The sequence below is a fragment of the Protopterus annectens genome, chromosome 6.part0, assembly GCF_019279795.1.
Source record: "Protopterus annectens isolate FY-2018-M chromosome 6.part0, PAN1.0, whole genome shotgun sequence".
Classification (NCBI taxonomy): domain Eukaryota; kingdom Metazoa; phylum Chordata; order Ceratodontiformes; family Protopteridae; genus Protopterus; species Protopterus annectens.
The window spans coordinates 318,810,309-318,831,185 of record NC_056737.1 but is presented as its reverse complement, the minus strand read 5'-3'; the positions used below and the strand labels follow the sequence as shown (position 1 = coordinate 318,831,185).

The 20,877-nt window shown below is 35.8% G+C and overlaps 1 protein-coding gene across 1 annotated transcript in view; it reads right to left on the bottom strand.

Annotated features, from left to right (window-relative positions):
* GANC (glucosidase alpha, neutral C) overlaps positions 1 to 20,877 on the bottom strand; it is a 981,067-nt gene that overhangs the window by 948,546 nt on the left and 11,644 nt on the right. The window contains exon 3 of the mRNA XM_044074070.1: positions 19,133 to 19,241. Within this exon, the coding sequence (XP_043930005.1) occupies positions 19,133 to 19,241 (109 nt within the window). The remainder of the gene's footprint in view (positions 1 to 19,132; positions 19,242 to 20,877) is intronic.

The following is a 20,877-nucleotide window of genomic DNA, read 5'->3' as shown; positions in this document are numbered from 1 at the left end:
AAAAATAGATAGGGTCTTTATTTCTAACCAGATGGTAACAGATTTAATTAATTCCAAAATCATTTCATGTCCTATATCTGATCATAACTCAATTGTTTTCGAATTCATGATAAAAATACTCATAATGTTCAGATCAAAAGGATACCAGCATACTTAACTCAGCTAAAAGACTATAAAGAATATATACTTTCAGAAGTACAACATTTTCTAGACATAAATAATACTCCTGAAGTCTCCATTGTCTATGTTTGGGATGCCTTAAAATCATATCTATATGGACAAAGTATCAGATGGTATAATAACAAAAGGAAATCTTGGGATAAGGAATTGTTAGATATTCAAAGTAAACTAGACTCTTATAAACATAATAATAAAGAAAATATTATGGACAAGAAAGTTATTGAAGAAATAAACAAACTAAATGAGAAATACAAAGAAATTTTAACTCATAAAGTTAAAATAACTTTAGAGAATACAAGTTTTGTCTTATTCAATAAGCCCCAAATACTTACATAGACTTAAAAATAAAACAAAAGATTGAATAAACAAAACCATATCAAAGAAATCTTTTCTCTAAGGAAAAGAAGAATGTTTCTAGTATACCAGAAATACTGGATGAATTTAGAAATCACTTTCACAAGATTAACCATAACAACATTAACATGGAACCTAAAGATAAAATAAAGGAGTTTATAACCACAAACATGAATAAAAAACTTAATAAACAACAGATTAAACTATTGGACAAGAGTATTTCATATACAGAAGTTATTACACAAATAAATAAGCTTAAATCAAACAAAGCACCGGGTAATGATGGTATTATACCAGAGATATATAAAATCCTTTCTAAAACTACATATTCATTAATACATAAGGTTTTTATTCTGGCCCAAACTGAGTTAATAACCCCCCCCATCTTGGCAATATACATTTATTTCACCAATTTTAAAACCTAATAAAGATCCAACTAGATGTTCTTCATATCGACCCATCTCATTACTTAATGTTGATTATAAAATGTTTATGAGTATTTTTGCTGATAGATTGAAGACAATTATCCCCCGCATTATAGACATAGATCAGACGGGCTTCGTTGTAAATAGAAATACTTTTGATAATATAAGAAGAACTTTAACATTAATTGATTTTGCAAATAGGAAAAAGAAAGATTTAACACTTATTAGTCTTGATATAGGTTCAGCATTTGATTCAGTAAGTTGGGACTATCTGTTTACCTTACTGAAATGCACAAATTTCTCTGATGCATTTGTAAATTTAATTGAGCATTTATACAAAGGAACGCTGGCTTATATTAAGGTAGGAACATATGTTTCACAAAAATACCCATTCTTAAAGGTACAAAGCAAGGATGTCCACTTTCTCCACTATTATTCACTTTAGTAATGGAGCCTTGGGCTAATTTGATTAGAAACAGTACTGACACAGAGGGTTTTGAAATAGAAGAAAATACAACATCAAAAATTCAACTTTTTGCAGATGATGTTATAATTACATCAGCAGGATCTAATTCTTCTATGCAGTCTTTATTTGATAAAATGATGAATTTTAAAAGTATTTCTGGTTTAATATTCAATGAAGAAAAAACTAAAATACTACCTATATATACACGAAAAAATACTCTCATTAGTGATTTTACTAAATATGTACCCAACTCAGGTCAGATAACTTATTTAGGTATAATACTATCTAAAGATATTAAATCTATTATATATAATAACTATAATACCTGTTTTCTTAATATACAAAATCTTTTTAATACCTGGAATAATATGTTTTTTACTATGGAGAAGAGACTTACAATTATTAAAATGATAATATTCCCCAAGATTTTATACTTAATACAATCAATAATACTTTCACCTACAAAAATAACTATCAAGAAACTGAATGCACTAATGTTAAATTTCTTATGGGTACCTAATAGACCTAGGATTGCATTAAAGAAACATACTAATAACTGGTCTCAAGGAGGTATTTCTTTTCCAGACTTTAATTTATATATTATCTCTTCTATTATAAAAGTTATTACTTTATTAATAGATCAGTCATATGTCGCAAAATGGAAAGATTATTGGGAGCTAATTAGTATGCACTTCATGAAAATCTCCTTAACACATAAAAATATGATTATAAATAACTCCATGTTGTGGTTGCTAAAGGAATTTTGTACTTCACCTATTACACCTAAACATATGGTCTGTTACCCATTAAATATTATTATTAGTTATCGTAACTTTATATTCATGCACCCTAAGTATAGGAATGGAATTTTATTGTATTCCTATAATTTATACTCAGGGTATGCTTATGTCATCTACTTCTGAAGGAGCTCATTTAGCTATAGATAATAATCTAAAGTACTGGTATCAGCTGATATCTGATAATAAAGTTAAAAATCTAGATTTCTTAAAACAAGAATTTGATCTAAGAGAAACTTGCTGGTTAGAGGTTCAGATCTTTAGACAACATCTCATTGATAGAATAGATCTAATGTCTATAACAGTTAAAGAATCTATTCCAAAACTGATTGATTACTTGATAATAAATTTACAGCATAAAGTTTCTGATAAAGGTAAACTTTCATATATACATAAAATTATCAGACAAGAAACTTTTTACAATGTAGATTCATACTGGAATTATTTCACCTCTATTAATGGGGACCCACCAACTCAACAAGATAAACAATATATATTGGAATCTGCTTATAGAACTACATCTTCCATTGTCTGGAGATTTTATACATGGAAATTTTTACATAGATCTTTTTATACACCTTTGATGATGAATAAAATTAATAATAAAGATAATCTATGTAAGAGATGTAATGTAGAAATTAATGCTGACTGGGCTCATATGTTTTATGACTGTATGAAGTTGAAAGAATACTGGAAGTCAATTAATGGATTTTTGCAGGCTCTTTTTACAGATAATTTCATTATTTCTAAGTCTCTTATATTATTCAACACACCTGTACCTCAATGTGTTAAAAAGATTAAGCTTCCCTTGTTATGGTCTATCCTAGCAGTGGCTAGGAAAATAATAACTAGAAATTGGATTTCAGATACACCTCCTTCGTTCAATGAATTTAAAAATGTTATGAATATAATGTGTCATATGGAAATAAGCACAATTAGAATGAGAACAACTAGAAAACATCACATTTTATTGTATGGGATAATTTACAAAATTTGTTAAAAAATTCTAATTTCAATAGCACAGTATTTTAGTTTAATTAATTGATCTGATTGTAGTGGATGTCTTTGTAAATACTTTAGTTGTTTTGTTGAATATTATAATAATACCTATTTTTAATTATTTGTATAAAATTGTTATGATATTTCTCTTATATGTTAAAACAATAAACTTGTTTTGAAAAAAAAAAAAAAAAGAAGACGCAGAAGAATGCAAAACAATGAGGAGGAGCACCACAGCACTGTTGTACAAACACATTATTTAAGAAATGTAAGCAATTTCTTTTTTAAGTAATGTAATTATATAATAGCAATTACTCACTCACTTTCATGATCAAACCACACCAACCGTGGGTCAAACCAGCATTACCTACACCCAGTCATGGATTATTGCTTAAATATTCAGTGCACTGTATTTTTCAATTTTCATACACTGTCATATAGTAACTCATTAATTTCATCAATATGAAATTTACAATCCATTATAACACCACCACCTTTATCTTCATAACAACTTCTTCATTTGTAATCAAATTCAAAAGAGCTTCATTTTCTGCCATGCTCAAATTAAAATATGCACGATCAACTCTAACATTTTCGTTAAACAAATCATACACATGATTTTCATAGGCTTCTAAAAAAAAACCTTTGTTACTAACTGACTGATCATAGGTACAAAAGTAATGGGCTTTTTAAAAATATTGGTTTACAATTAGTTTCTTTAGGAAACAATTCTAAAAAAAGTTCATTTGTCTAGCAAACATGTTTATCAGTTAATATTAGACTGGCACAAGCAATAAACCTTTATTAAGTACCGCCTTTCCTTCATGACTCAGTTTATATTTAGAAAGATTAAATATAGTTGGTCCTTGGTGTGAGTGTGTGCATGTGTGTGCCTGCTTTTTTGCAGCTCAACTCCCCATCAAAGGCCACTGATAACCCCAACTGCATTCCCTGACTCTCCTCTGTTGCCTGATTTACTTTGATTTCTTCTTTCTTGTATAGAGGTAAGGATGAAGTCTGCAGGAAAGCTGGAAATTATAAAGGATCCAGGACCACGATAAAATTTGCATCTACTATAATCTGTTAAACAGTTGTGCTTGGAGTACTACTTCGTGCATTAGATTCTCTACACTTTGAAACTGGCGTTGATCACAAAACGCATCATGCTGACAATTCCTTGGCCAAGAAAACACACATTTGTTTTTAAAGGCATTAACTTCCCTTAGAAGCTTCCGTTTCTTGGTTGCTATACTGTGCGGTTCATAAGTTAATACTGTTTATTTATTCCAAATGCATTGTTGCCAATAAAGGGCGGCCATGGTGCTGCAACGGTTAGCATTGTCACCTCACAGCAAGAGGAGTCTGCATGTCCTCCCTGTGGTCGCGTGGGTTTCCTCCAGGTGCTCCGGTTTCCTCCCACATCCCAAAAACATGCCGTAGGTGGATTGGACACTCTAAATTGGTCCTTGGTGTGAGTGTGTGCATGTGTGTGCCTTCTGTGGAAGGCTGGGCACCAGGATGGCAACTCGACACTGTAAAACTCCACTGCCAATCATGAGCGGACAGGTGATCTGCTGTGGTGACCCTAACCGGGAAAAGAAGAAGAAGAAAAAGAAGAAGAATTGTTGCCAATAAACCTCTGCTGCATTTTGGAGATCTCTTTTAGTAGTCCACTCTCAATCAGCTTGAAAAATGCATTCATCAGCTTCATGTATTCTGTACTGAACTTTATATATAAAACTGGTGATTTACACAACAGTTCAGGGTGGGCATTTTTAAAATGCACAGACCTTAGTTGTACATCTGCTTCAAAACTGCAGCATTGCCATTGCAAGCATTTTAACGTCTGCAATTTGTTTTCTAACACTAACATATTTTGAGAAAATAATAAAACAACAGTTAAAAACGCAACCAAACTTTAATACAAATGACAGTAAGTGTTTTTGTTTTCAAGACATTGTTTCAACTTCATCAGACTGTAAAGACAAAAGCACTTACTGTCGTTTGTATTAAAGCTGGATTGTGTTTTTAAGTGGGTTTATTATTTTATCATTGAATATGCTTTTCCACTATTTGCCAGTCTTAATAGTATGTGTTTACATTTTTAGAAAAAAATCTTCTCTTATGGTTTCTTGTATAACGTTGGAGTCATTCACTGAATGCATACTAATATTTAGCAGAGGGATAAATGCCACTTATAAAAAACTTTTCAAAATGTTCACCAACATTATCGGTATTGTCAGTCATTTGTCAACAGCATATGAATTACTGAGTATGTAAGGAAGTTGCCTGGAAGGTGGTTGGGGCACCTGACCTCAGCTCATATACTATTATCTTTTTTAAGGTTCAACAATTAACATGCATACTGTAGTTAGTAAGAGAAAATCACCTATACTGAATGGAAGAATTACTGAATCAATTAGTAAAGATATTGAAGAATGACCAAGACAAAGAGACAGGTAAAAAAAGGTAAACAGAAAACAAAAGTAAGAATATAAAGCAAGCTGGTACATGAAGTATAACATAAAAGAAACAGCATTTCTGTTAGAATTTGTTTTTTTTTTCTCTTTTTTGGGGGGGTGGATGCACAGTGACAGGGAAGTGTTTTCAAGTTTCGAGTACACTTTGGATAAATAAATACAGACTAGATACAAAGGATACATACACACAAACATACAATCAATTTATGAGTGTGGTGAGAAGTATTACAGGAAATTTGGGGGGGGGCAAGAAAATGTGGAAAAAAGGGGTTGTTGATTAAGATAATAATGGTAAGAAAGGCAGGGATAAATGAAACAAGGAAGTTCTATAAAAGAACAGAAGAGGACTGTTTTTTGGTATGAGTGGGATCATCTATAAGGATATATGGGAGACGGAACAAAATTAACATCAGAAGTCATTAGCCAAGGGTGAACGATAGCAGAAGCCACAACACTTGACTGAAAACCCCTGGAAGGAAATTTGAATAATTTATCAAATGCTACAGATACTGGTACTAGTAAGGGACTGGGAGATGGGAATTATTCACTGATGGTTTATTACCCCTAAAAAAATCATACAAAGAGAGGAAACATCAAGGGCAGGATGTTGTTGATAAGGGAATAAAACAAGTTGGGAAGAAGGCACTTTGGAACACGCAGAAGTGAACTAGTCATGGGATACTGCAATTAGGATTTGGGAATGATATACGATAAAAAAGAAAAGAGTTAGAAGTGCTGTACTTTTGAAGGTGAAGGAAAACCAAAATACCTGGTGAACAACTGACAGCATGTGATTTCTGTTGGTGATAAACACGATTAACATTTGGATTACTAACAAATGGGAAAGGGGACAGTCCTGGAGAACTGTGAAGGAAATAGAAGCAAATGTTAAACAGGTAAACACCCCTGTAAAAGAGACAGCTTGAAAAGTGTAAACTCAACAGGGTTTGCAGACAGGTTTAAGGATTTAAGAGATCCATGGGCTTGTCCAGTCTTTACTTATTTGTCTTTGTTTATCGGGAAAGTCCAACTGGGTAATACCCATTTTCAGCAAAGGCCTGGAGAGAAAAGCTCCATTTACTTACACTGCAGTATACTAAGTTCCAGTTAAACACAGTGTAGTTACATTTCTATTTACATTTATACACAAACAGTAGTTACATCTATACAGTCTAAGATTTTATAGAGGAGGAAGTTAATAAAAAGAAAGCCCACGTGCAGCTTAGTGGATTGTACAGGCAGTAGTTATGTATAAAAAATGATTTGTCATTTCAGTGACAGGTTGAGAGTATTCTGTTTAAGGAGACTATTTGAAGAGTATAGTATGGTGAACACAAAGTCTTAACCTTGTGATGAGCATGTGCAGGACCAGGACTGGTTAAGTTGCAGTTTAAGTGTGGGGATACTATTCTAGAGTGTAGCAATGTTTTGGGAGTAGAGCGAGTCTCCTGCAACATTAACTAACTTACCTGTAAGTAATAAAATGTCATAGAATATGTCATAGATTAGTACTAGGCTAAGTGCCCTTGTGAGCCATATTAAGCCTAGACAATTATCCCTTGTGAGACTCAAGCCCTGCACCTTGTATTTGTAAGACAAACACCTCAACCATTAGGCCACCCTCCCAAAAATTTGATACTAGAATGGAGGTCCCTTGCTGGATGATAGGGCAGTAATAAGTTTTGTAGGGTTTACTATTAAAATGTCGAACAGCACTACGTCGACTGTACTATAGTCGAACACGGAAGTTCGAAAATAGTAATGTCGACGTCAAAAAAACAATCTAGGAATGGTTTTATCATGGGTCGAGGTAGGTGCTCAGTATTATTCAGAACTACAAACATCTCCCCTACCTCGACCCATGTTAAAACACAGTCCTAGATTGTTTTTTGTCGTCATTACTATTTTTGAACTTCTGTGTTCGACTATAGTACAGTTGACGTAGTGCCGTTCGACATTTTAATAGTAAACCGTTTTGTAGTGCAAGGCATTCTTCTGGATGATGAATAAGTCTGTGTGCTTAGTTAGTTGTGAATATGTTAGGTAATTGTGTACTTCAAGCCAGTTTAATTGCAATAAGCTATGACACTGGTGGGTTCTATGAGGGAAATTGGTGGCAAATTTAGCTATTTTATTGCAGCAGGAGGCAAGTTTCTTTCTTTGCTTACTGTTTACGTTTGTTAGGAAATGAGCAGCTTATAAGATATTTGGCAATAAGCTGGTGGTGGCTAGAGTTTTTCTTGCAGTATCTGTAAGGAATCCATTGATCCTATAAAAGAAGCCTAGTTTTTGGTGTGTGATTTAATGGTGTACAGTACATGATGGTCATGTTTGAGACTGTCATCTATTATAATGCCTAGAAGTTTACTTTGAGTTACAGTTTCAATGACAGTATAAATTGCTGACCTTATGGTAAAAACATTGCTTCTGATTTTGGCAACTTTTTGAGGTAAAAAGCATTAACTTAGTTTTCTTGGGTTTGAGTACAAGGGTTGATTCTTTTAGCCAGGTTTCTACAGAGGAGAAAGATTGTTGGGTAATGTCTTGGAGCTTATTTATTGTTCAGGCAGCACATGCTACTGTATTACTTATCTAATCTATTAATAGGTAGATGAAAGTTGTATCTGGACAGATGCTCATATAAACTTTTTCTAGATGCTAATCTAAATTTTACTTACAGAGACATTTACAGGAAACGATGGGCACCAATGCATTAAAAGGCTATGTCTACATCAAGGGGGAAGACACAATATGAAGAAGAGTCTGCCAAACAAAGTGGGCTGGGAATGCTGCCATGTTTTCTTGAATAGTGCTTTCTCTGTCTTCTTCTCCTAATGCTCTGCATAAATCTTTTGATTTACACCCAATGAAGCCATCCAAATTCAGCACTCAACTGGGACTGTATATTTATTTATGTACTGATACCAAACTAATAAAAAAAGGTTAGGGAGGATTACAGCACAGCACATCACAGTGGCCTTCATAAAACAAATCATCATACAACATCAGCACACAGCATCATAAAAGTAAAAGCCTCCACACATTAAGTTATAAAAAGGATTGGGAGATGCCTTACTTGGATCTACAATGTGAATACAAATGACTACTAAATACTGACTACAATTAAATAATGTCAGAAAACACTCAAGTTATGAGGTGACAATCTTCAACTGCAAAGAACAATGTAAAGTAATATAAACAGGGTGAAAGAGTTGCTGGCAGTTGAACAGCCTTCTTAACTTTAATGCAGGAGAATACAGCAACTGAAAAGGAGAATGTATGGGACATTTCCATCTTCGTAAAGCCAAGTACAGGGAACTCTTCACACATTTGCATGACAAATGTGTATGTATGACAAGAAATAAATTCTGAAATCAGTAGCTCAGGCACATATAGTTTGGCAAAGTATTTCCAAGCCAAACCAGAAATTAAAATATGCTATAGCCAATGCCAACAGAAATCAAAGTAAGTGGCTGACAGCAGAAGAAATTAAAAAAAAAAAAACAGAATTCTTGGAGCCCTTCTGCATAAAGAGCATGGCAGGAGGAAAAAGGATGCAGAATCTATAGGATGCCACCCATGCAGAAGAAGACTTCTGGAGCCATGACAAAATGCAGGGAAATTATCACGCAGGATGGCCTTGAGGGTACAGAGAATAGGCAGCATTTGAGAAGTGTGAACCAGGTAATAACTAAGACCAAGGGCTGTAGTACAGTACCAAAGTTATCAGTAACGCATGACAATGTGTCTCCACAACCAAGTAAGTAAGATGATGTACAGTGGGAAAAGAAGTACAACATTAGGAGAAAAGAAGAAATAATGAAGTAGCCAGAGAAGTGACTGAGAGAATGGTACAGAGGGGGCAGACTTTATTTAAATGTTTATCTGTTATATGCACAAGTGAATTGGTCTATACACTCCTTTTTACATGATCACAGCAAGTGAATAAATCCCACTTTGGTAAATCAAAAATCAACTAAATTTTTTCCAGTTCAGTACTTTGTTGAACTTGGAAAACTAAGGCGAAAAAGGATAATTTGCAGTTTTCAGTTACTTGTGACCGTCTGAATACTGACTCAACAATGTTTCATATACTCTCTAATCAGCAGAGACCCATGCTATAAAATATAGTAAATAACTCAATCATGTTTTAATGTTACACAAACAGTGTACCTCTGGACCTAGATGGACTAATTAGCAAAGTATGTCATCATCAAATGAAGACTAAAGAGAAGGAAAGAGAATACAGGAAGAAATACAGCAAAGAATGGACCAAAGTATGGCACTGGTAAGAAGAATGACTTTGGAAAATTGAGCAGAAAGAAAAAAAAGAGAAAATGAGAATGGAAAAGGCAAAGGCACAGTGGTCTAAGTAGGTTGTAGGTGGTGCATCGGGTTCTCTTATCACAGGAAGAGAAGGATTAAATTGGAACTAAATGGAAGAAGCACTGTGTGCATACTAACAGTGTTGTGGTTAAACTCGGACAAAGTAAGTCAGGCCATTCCAAAAGGCAAACTGTAAGAGAGGCAATAACTCCCCCTATAGCTGTATGTGTGGGGATAAAAATGCAGAAAATGAAACAATGGAAGTAGTAAAGCAGAAGGTACATGAGCCAAAGAGATCTATAGTAAAATGGAAGCATAACGGTTTTATTCAAGGTGCTACAGATGCTGTATGTCAACAAAGAAAAAGCAGAAGAAAACAGCTGGTTGAACAGCAATGCGAGTTAATGTGGATGTTATGAAAGGAGATACTGCCGACCCAGCTACCTGGAATTTTGTAAATAATTATATGGCATTTGTGAATAACAACATTATTCATATGCTTGTGTTACAAATGTATTAGAACTGTATGTTATCTGCATATCAAACTGCTGGTATAAAAGTGCGTTTTGAACAGGGTTTGTACAGTACTGAGCTTAAAAGTGTAACCACATTGTACCCTACTGCAATATAACAGAAATGTATCTACACTATTGTAACTGTTTAGATGTATATATTTTAACAATGGAAACTACAACACAAGAAGTTAATTTCAGAAAAATAGCTGAACATTTTAATTACTTTATGACCATGTAATAAAAGGATTTTATCTTTCAGTTTCAGTGCAGTAACAGACACAATGTCTAGAACTAGACTTTTTTTGCATTGTCTTGGAAGTGTTTATTGTTTTATGACTTCCAGGTTCTGCCTTACATGTAAAAAAGCCCATGTTATGTATTTTCACAGGCAGATGCTAAATGCTACCAGCTGCATCAATAGTTGTTTTTGAGCCTGAGAACTGAAGTCAAATGACAAGAAATGATGTCATTCTATAAGCTATCCCTGCAATAATATTTGAGATATTAATTCAAGAACTCTCTGAGGGAGACTGAGCATTTGGTATTTTGCCTTTGACCTGACGTGAAGATCTACTCACCACGTCTGCCTTGTTGCTCTGTAAGTAAATTTACTAGGGTATATTAATTCTCTTAGATACAATTCTCTTAGACACAGCACAATTTAGATGTTTTTTTTTTATTTATTGGAGACTGTTCTGCAATGTTGCTTTAAATATCTCCTGTGATTTTAAACTCTGGTGTAACTGTGATTATATATTGAGTATTTTCTTGTTCTGTTATTATTTATTACTAAAAATATTTAAACCTTTCATTGTGGCTATTTGTGAGACATATTTAAGTTCTGAGAGTACTTGCATATTTATTTGGTGACACTGTGGGCCACTCCTAATAGCCTTGCTCTTGGTCAAACTACCATTTGCATTGATAATAACATTACACACTAAGATTGGACACCCTTTCTAAGGGCCTTAAAGTAGCTGATAAGGATGTGGCTGGTGGCAGTGATAACTACCTTATAGTCTGGGCAGAAGGTGGCATAGCTAGTAAACCTGTGTCAGCCTTTCCCAGGTGTGTGTGTGTGTGTGTCTGTGTGTGTGTGTGTGTGTGTGTGTGTGTGTGTGTGTGTGTGTGTGTGTGTGTGTGTGTGTGTGTAAATCAAACCTCAAGGTGTGTGTAAGTCAGCTAATTGGGCAGGGACATGAAGCACTGGTTGGACATAGAGGGTACTGGAGGTCAAAAATGAAACAGTCATATTAGGAGACGTAAACATTAACTGCTAGATCATTCTAACCATCCTTCATCTTCCAACATCAACCTCTTCAACTTTATCCAGTTAATTACAAACATAACCAGGCCCACTAAAACTAAAGACAATAACTCTACCCTCGACTGGATACTGGCTTCAGATCCTAATAAATTCTCTTCTGCAGGCACCCTACCATGCAACATCAGTGACCACCAACCCACCTATGTTATTCACAAGGCCTCTTCAATTCCTAGCCAACATCAATTCAAACATACTAGAAATCTAACAAAGTTTGACCCAGCAAACTTTAGCGAGAATATGACCTCCATCAACTGGAATATACTAAAGTCCTTCCTCTGATGAGGCTATTGAGTTCTTCAATTCAACATTCCTTACCATTTTAAACAATATGGTCCCTTTCCGGCAAAACAGAGTAAAAGTTAAACATGCCATCTGGCTATCTAGAAACACTAAACAACTTATGTCTGTCAGTTGTTAAGAGATAAATCCTGGAAAAATGGCATAAAACCAGAAATCCTCAGACCTTCAACATTACAGGCAGCTTTGTAACCAAGTAGAATGTTTGGTCATCAAATACAAAAAAAATCACTATCTAGGTTTACAACAAAACTTTAAACAAAACCCTAAATTCTGGAACTCTCTCTTCTCTACTAAATCCTGGCATCAAACACAATCCTTGCCCTAACCCAGAAAAAAACAAAAAAACTAATTGCTACCCTCTTTAACTTAAATTTATAGACACCATAACTAAACAATCTCCTTCCCTAATTCATCTCATATTTCTACCCAGAGTCCACCAAATAACTCTTTTGAAAGCCCCTCCACACCAACCTTTTTTCTTTCTCTCTCATTCCTACTGACACTGTAACTAAACTACTTCTCAAACTTTAACCTGGTAGTTGTGCTCCAGACAACCTACCCCCTGAATACCTGATAATGTCTACCAAAGCTACTGCTTGCCCAAATTAGTGTACTTCTCAACAGGTCAATCCAGGAATCCTATGTCCCCCTCATCTGGAAAAAAAACCTTCATACTCCCCTTACATAAAGGTGGCAACAATACAGACATCTCAAATTTCCACCCTATTGGCATACTCTCTCCTATCTCTAAAATCCTAGAAAAAAATGCAAACACTCTCAGCTTCTAAGCCATTTACTCCAACATCAACTTCTATCCTTTACTCAGTATGGTTTGCGCACTGGCCACAAGACAACTAATGCCCTCTTATCCTTCCTAAACAGTTAAATCAAGCTCTTAATGCTGGCAAAATTGTTTCTCCACTCTTCATTGATCTCTCAAAGGCTTTTGATGCTATCACTCACTCTCTACTTCTTTCAAAATTGTCTGAACTTGGCCTACCCTCTCCTTCACTTACTTAGTTCACTAATGCCTTTCACACAGGCAACAATCTACTAAATGGTATAACTCTTTCTCACCATTCCTAAATACCTCTACTGGTGTTCCCCAAGGCTCCACAGTAGGGCCTCTTACTTTTAGTAGTTTCAACTTCCACTGCTGTCTCAAACAAGGATCAGTAATACAATATGCAAATGATTCAGCTATCATCTGCACTGCAGACTACATCTCAACTACTGTCTCTGATTCAAGAAGCCTTCACTGCCAAAAAAACGTGGATGACTAACAACTATCTTGCCCTTAATCCTAATAAAACCAAACTTACACTTTTCATTCCCAAAAAACCTACCCTCTTAAATAAGTATGAATTTATTATCTACTTACACAATGAAACTATCTATGTTAGAAGTAATCCCATACACAAAATTACTAGGGGTTACCACCGATAAAGACGTAACCTTTGACCAACATGTCAACAATAACATCAAAAAGACTTATCAAAAACCTGGTACCTTATACAGACAGAAACACTTTCTTAACCATTCCCCCAAACAAACTCTTGCCTCGACATTCCTATTACCATCTCTTCTTTCTGGTGCTTCACTATTTACCAATATTCACAACTCCCTAAAAAACAAAATGGAGACCTGTTATAATAAAACTGCTAAATTTGCCACCAATGCTAAATATTCCTCTCACCACCGGTGCCTTACCTATCCACAACTAACTGCTGCACAAATAATTATTTACAAACCTTCTGACTGTCCAGCATTGACTTCCTTACTAAAACACTGCACCACCCCAAAAGACCCCCTAAGATCTGAAAAATCAATCCTTTTTGCTAGTCGAAAAAACAAAACCTCCAGCAGGCCAAATGCTTTACTCTTCCTGTATTGCAAAACTCTGGACACTCTTCCATCATCACTCAGGTCCACATACAGTGTTCCCTCTTTTAAAGAGTCCATTCACCTGCACCTAACTCTTTGGCGCTGCTCATGTTCCAGATCTCAACCCCACCATAACTCGATCCTCTTACACTATTCAACTCCCTACTACTACTCTTTCTCTTACTCTCTGTGATATACATTGTCTTCCATGTAATGTTAACATCTTTAATAACTAAGATCTGTATTTCTCAATGTTATTACATCACTATTAACTGTTGATTGTTAAACCTTATTTGTTAAAATGTAACTAAATGCTGTACACATATAGTTTTTATATGGAGCTTTTCTCCCCAGGTCTCCACTGAAATGGGCTCTTTTTCCACTCAGTGGACGTTCCTGGTAAACACATACAAATAAATAAATATTAATTGAAAAAAAGCCGGTCAACTGGACTTTTTCCATTGGTGTATGCTTGGATTATAAGGGGACATGCTGGTTGAACTGACCAATCAGCGCGCTCCTTTTGGAATGTTAACGGACAATCACTGTATAATCATAAATAAATTATAACCATTTGCTCATTCCATTTGGGAATAATGCCCCTAAACACAGCAATCAATCATGTTTCCTTGACATTACGTATCTGACGTTTGGTAGCTTCAGGTAAAGGACCATTAGCTCTGTCAAGGCATATGAAAGAAAACAAAGCTGTAGAATTTGACAAAGAATGTTTTTACACTGCACTGCATTCTCTCTTACAAAAAAATATTGCTAAAATATAAACATATCCTCTATTTGAGCAAACAACAAGTCCATCCAACACAAAAGGAACTGTAGGTGCACACTACTAGACAGACTATTCAGCTGCTGGTACAGATTAACCAGATACCTTATTTCATAAGTACGAGCTGTGTTAATAGTGATGAAAAGTTTGTTTTACACACTTTATCATTATATTTACAACCACCACATGGAAAACTTCCTCTCAAAACATTACTCCCAGAGTCTTTAATGGACAGTTTTACAATGAGAAAAGTATTGGACAAGACTTCTTCCTGATTGATAACTAAAATGTCAGGTTTCAGGTTGCAGATTTTGAAAAAAAAAACTTTTGGAGGTCAGGACTTATTGGAATCATATGCAGTTAAATCAGATTTGACTTTGTTGCTAGGAGTTGTTGGTGTGGTCTGAATAACTAAGTGTGACTGAATAAGTGTGTGTTGAGGAGATGGGAGAAAAATAAGGAGAGAGAGATACATAAATTGATAAGAAAATGGGTAGTTAGTTATTCATTAAACAGAAGCAAATCTGAAATGCAGCATATTATAATGGCATATTACGGGGTTCTAGTCTTGCAAAGTCAGAATGACAGACTACTTTCAGCATACCAGACCAAAACACAGTACAGGAGACACATGCAACAACTAGAATGCCCACAGAGGTACCTTACTAAAAGGATACAAGGCATAAATAGTATGTCCTACATAACCAACTCAGAGCCCTGTCACTATACTCAGTATCCTACTGCTAAGAGGTGACCTGGGTATGGCATACAAGGCATCCTCAGACTCACTACTGATGTATTTACCACACATCAGCAAGTCAAATGGCATTAGAGATACTCAGTCTAGGGATCTAACCTTCTTCCACAACATCAACAGAACAGTTGGGAGAGGCAGGTATATTTTGCAGAGATACTGTTGCCTACTCAGAGGCGATCTCTGTCTAACATACAAAGCTATGTCAAACCCAGAGCTGTTGGACATGCTCCACTTAAAGAAATCCCAATCACTCCGAGCTACACACTATAGGGACCTAAACCTTGTCACCACAATAAACAGAACATGCTGGAGGGATAGATTCCTGTCCCAGAGACTTCCTATACTCTGGAACAAACTACCTATCTATATCAAGCAAAGCTCCTCATTAGCACTCTTCAAGAAAAATCTTGATGATTGGAATGGAGATAGGAAATTCACCCTGGGGATCAATTCTGTGGCTCTGTTTGACAGGGGCACAGGAAAATAATTTTCTTGGGTAGCAAAAGCCAGGGTACCGTTTGGCTACGCTAATATAGGCCCTAGCGCCAATAGCCTAGTACCTAGCTATGAACCTATGGAACAAGAGACTCTCCAACTACATAAAACAAACTTTAAACATGTCTACTTTCAACTGCAACTTAGGTCTATTTATGGGAAACAGAAAATGTAGCCCAAGACTGCCCCTGTACTACTAATAGACAGATGTAATTACTAAATGTTAAAATTCTACATGGTATAATCCCAGTTATTCTCATTAGGGGTAATATATAATTATCGACAATGGAACGGGTAAGGCCAATCCATAACCAAATGGGATAGGTTATTTTGAGCACAAAAAGGAAAAATGGCTAGGCTTAAAATGACCTGCAAGGACAGCTAGCCTAGTACTTATCTCTAAACCTGTAAGAGACAAACCAGAATAAAGAGATTTCACTATACTCCTTGCACTTTGAAACAGTTAGGCCTATTAATGCATGGAACTGTGAGTCACCATGTTTGCATCTGCTGTACAGGCAGAATGTTTAGGGTTCCCGACTGCTTATGAAGTCTCATATGCACAACAGTGTCATGAAAAAGATACTATTGTCATTTCAGGACCCCCTGTCACACAGATTTCTCTCTATTCAGTTGAACAGCATGGCTGTTTTCGGGTATATCAACAAAAAAGGACAACTGCATATCTACCCCCCTTGAAAGGGTATGGGAATGTGACAGCAGACTATCTGCTCTCCCCACTTTTTAGCAAAGAACTATACCCTAGATAATACGAATTATCTAGTAGACAAACATACCCTCTGTTTTATGATATTTCCTAAATGGTCACTGAGTTATATGTTTGTCTATGGGGCATTCCTCTGTGTGGCATATTTGCCTCTCCAACAAATGCCAAATTTTCCAATTTCTTTTTTCTCAGCCCCCCTTTTCCCCATAGGTTCAGGTGAAGAATGTCCTAATATAAATGGATAGCCAAATGAACCTCTTTATCATTTTTCCTCCTGAGAAAAATTCCACCAGAAAGCAAAACTCGTCAGAACCACAGTGATTATGACCCTTTTGATTCATCTTCTGTTTCAGCAGTCACTTCTGTCTGTGTGCTTTCAAGACACTGTTGCCTCACCCTTTATGTAAATATGACCCACACTACCATATCTTCAAACTGGCAGCCTGGCTTTCTTTTCCACCGACACCTACTTATCCTGTGTTCTCCAAGTGGACAGAGTTCATTAGTCCACCTCTAAGAGTCAAACTATACAAAAGCCTTACCAGAACAAATGGACACATTTTTCTCTGTCTGAGTGAGCAACAAAGACACAGAACCTTTAGCAGCTTTCATACCTGTAGGCCTGCCTTCTGTCTCTGAAACCTTTAACTCATGATTCAGTTACACTGTTAATGTTAATTTGGCAGACCTGGAGACTTAATGGTAAGACATTTGTCTCATAGCTACAGATTTTTTTTTTCATTCAATCCTAAACTCTGGTCAAGGTCTGTGAATTTTCCATATACTCTAGTTTCCTGCCACCTCACAAAGGCATGATGGTTTATTGGCAACACTGACTTACCACTGCCCTTGTGTATCACATCATGGCTGAAAATTGTCTGTAGATAAGTTCATTTACTGAATCAACAAATCAATTCATAAATAAATTTACAAAGTTTCTCATATCTACTGTGATATTACTAAAACAAAAGTCTGAGAAAAACGTACGTAAACTTGGATTTATCCAGAACTATCACCTGAGTGGATAAATCCAACAAACATTTAAACAAGTCTATAAAAATGAATGTTTTATTCTGCTTTGGTCAACCTAGTGAAGAAAAGCATCGTGTGCATCCATGTGACTGTGTACATGCAAGTGATGTTGTGATTCTTTGTTAAGAGGAATTTTTTGTTCAACCTACTGTGGAAATGCATCATGTCTACATGTAAGTAACATTGTAGTGATGCTGATATGCCACCACTGTCTAAATGTTGTTCCAGACACTTGTGAGCATATTTCAAACTTTTTTTTAAATCTGTGGACATAAGGGATTTTAAGGTATGAACTCGGAATACTGAAGGACAGCAGCTGTACAAAGGTTGGGTTATGGTAAGCGGAGGGAGTACAAACACCAATTCTGTCAGGGTAATTTTTTTTATTTTTTAAAAGGTGTAACAATGTTACATCCTACTTTTACTCCGTATTCCATCCGTAACATGGTCACATCTCTCCACAGTAATCAGTGGAAAGATAGATCGGGTTTCTCCAATGTGGTGTCATCTGGACTGTTGACAGGAAGTTGTTATTTTATTCTACCTCTTTTTTTCTCAAATGTCACACAGAACACACAATGACATCAATATGATTCAGAAGCACGATTCCACTTCCGCACCCCCCCCCCCCCCATATTACAAATGATCATCATGTGTTCCCCTGCACTATTCTGACTCAACTAGGAACTGTAGCCTCCACCACAGGCCATAAGCAGGCATACCCCCCCCAACAAGAAGAGATCAGACAATTACTGCTCAACCTCTGCACCAGTCGGTTAGCTAACCACAACACCACATCTGGCACTAGAATTTCATTTTGTTATGTGACTGATGGAATAAATGCAGTAAAATGTCAAATACAAGTCAAACTGGTAAGCTTGCACAATCTGTTCCTCTTTTTACTCTTTTCTCCTTCGTACAACACAGGGCCTAGCACAACAGCAGTGCAGTTAGGCTTCAACTTATTTAAGGAGACACTACCCCTGCCTCCCCATTACAGTTTTCTAATGGCCCAAAAACTTTCACAATTATGGGGTGCAAAAATTAATTGCTCTTCACATTACAGGGGCTTGCAGCTGTTATATAAGGATAAAAAGGAAGGTCCAACTTCTACATTTTAGGTTGCTGTCTTGTAGCAGTCAGACAGGTTATCCTTACTGACAAGTCTTCTTTTGCATTTTCTAAAAAGTTTCTTTTTTTACCGTACAATGTTATAGGTATTTTTAAACTTGCCATTTTTTCAGACCAGGATGTTAAAAAAATCAAGAACATATCCTTCCTTACCTTTGTGTCAGCATTAAAAATCTGGAATTTGGCTTCATTTCCAGATAGGGACAGAGTGTCAAGTCTGGCATGAAATAAACAATTCCCAGATTTCAACAGCTTCTGACGCCTGGCGGAGGAGAATAATGCAATGTCAGTACAAGGACATATATTCACTTATAACCACTGTAATTAACTTAATCTGCAAAATTTTCATTGTTTCTTTCCAATACACTTCCTGGACTCTGTGGTCTCGTGACCAACACTCTTTAAACTCATTTATTTCATTCATAAATCTAGCTCCATCTATCTCATTCACATACAGAAACATACATGCATGTGTGTGTGCACACAAGGCCCTGATTTCCATCCACATAAATATGACAGCTGCAGCCAATTAATTATTTTCATGAGACATAGCACTGAACATTTAGACACAAACAACAAAGAACCATGTGAAGCAGACCACCTGGAACCTGAAGATGAGACCATGTGTCCCCAGTCCTATCAATTTTCACCCTCTGCTTGCCATTCTTATGACTCTCTTACAAATGAACAGTCTCATTTTCTGTCCGAGTCATCACTTTAGCTTACCATGAAAAGTAAGTTACTGCTGATGAAACAAAATCTCACTTAATTTTTTCTGTGTTTTTTTTTCCCCTCTACAGAACACATTTCAAGATAACTAAGAAAAAAATACAAAAAATGAAATGCAATCCAATAGTTTCTGAAAAGAGAATACTTAACTACATAGTTTTAAAAAGGAAGTTCCAACTTTTACGTTTCAGGTTATTGTCTTCTATCAGATAAAAAAAGAGGTCAGCTTGACTTACTGAAAAGTTCCAACCTTTGTATCTTTTAGAATTTTCTGGAAAGTTTTTTTTTTTTTTTACTGTACAAAGCTATAGGCATTTAAACTTCCCATTTCTTTAGAACAATTTGTCAAAAATCAATTTTTATGCTTTGTGTATTCACTTTAACACATGTACATATCTTTAAAAATTCTGTTGTTTAACCAGCACCTGCACTGTAAATGACGAGAATGATTATTCCTTTTAATAAAAAAAGCCTCAAGACAGAACTTTATGGAGGAGAATAACAAAACACCACTCTCTGGCACTTATTTATTGCTTTACTTTCACCTTTGGCTGCTTGGCTCCTTTCTGGTAAATAAAGATAAGAACTTACATATACCTGTAAACAGCAACAGTTGAGATTACTCTATTATCAGACCAGTTTAGATTAATTTGAATCTGCTACAGTTTCATTTTCTTACCTAATTTTTATTTATTTATTTTTTTATTTAATATTTGTTTACTGGGAAAGTCCGACTGGGACAGAGCCCATTTTCAGTGGAGGCCAGGGGAGAAGCATTCCAGGCACATGTCTTTGGAATGTGGGAGGACACTGGAGCACCCGGAGGAAACCCAAGTGAACACAGGAAGGACATGCAGACTCCACATAGAAGGTACCCCATCAGAGAATCAAACCGGAGAACTTCTTGCTGTGAGGTGACAACACTAACCGCTGCACCACTGCGCTCTCAATTTTGTTGACATGACAGATCCCACCCATTTTCAGGTGACACTCAAGGTGGTACCTTTTATGCCCAGCCTTAAGGAGAAGAGCGACAACAGAACCTTAAACAAAAATTATTTGGAAGGAGTTCCATAGGTCTGTAGACCAATAATTTAACATATGTGCCTGATATTTTTTTTGACAAATTATTACATACTATACTTACAGGCCGCATCCTGCCTTCAGGA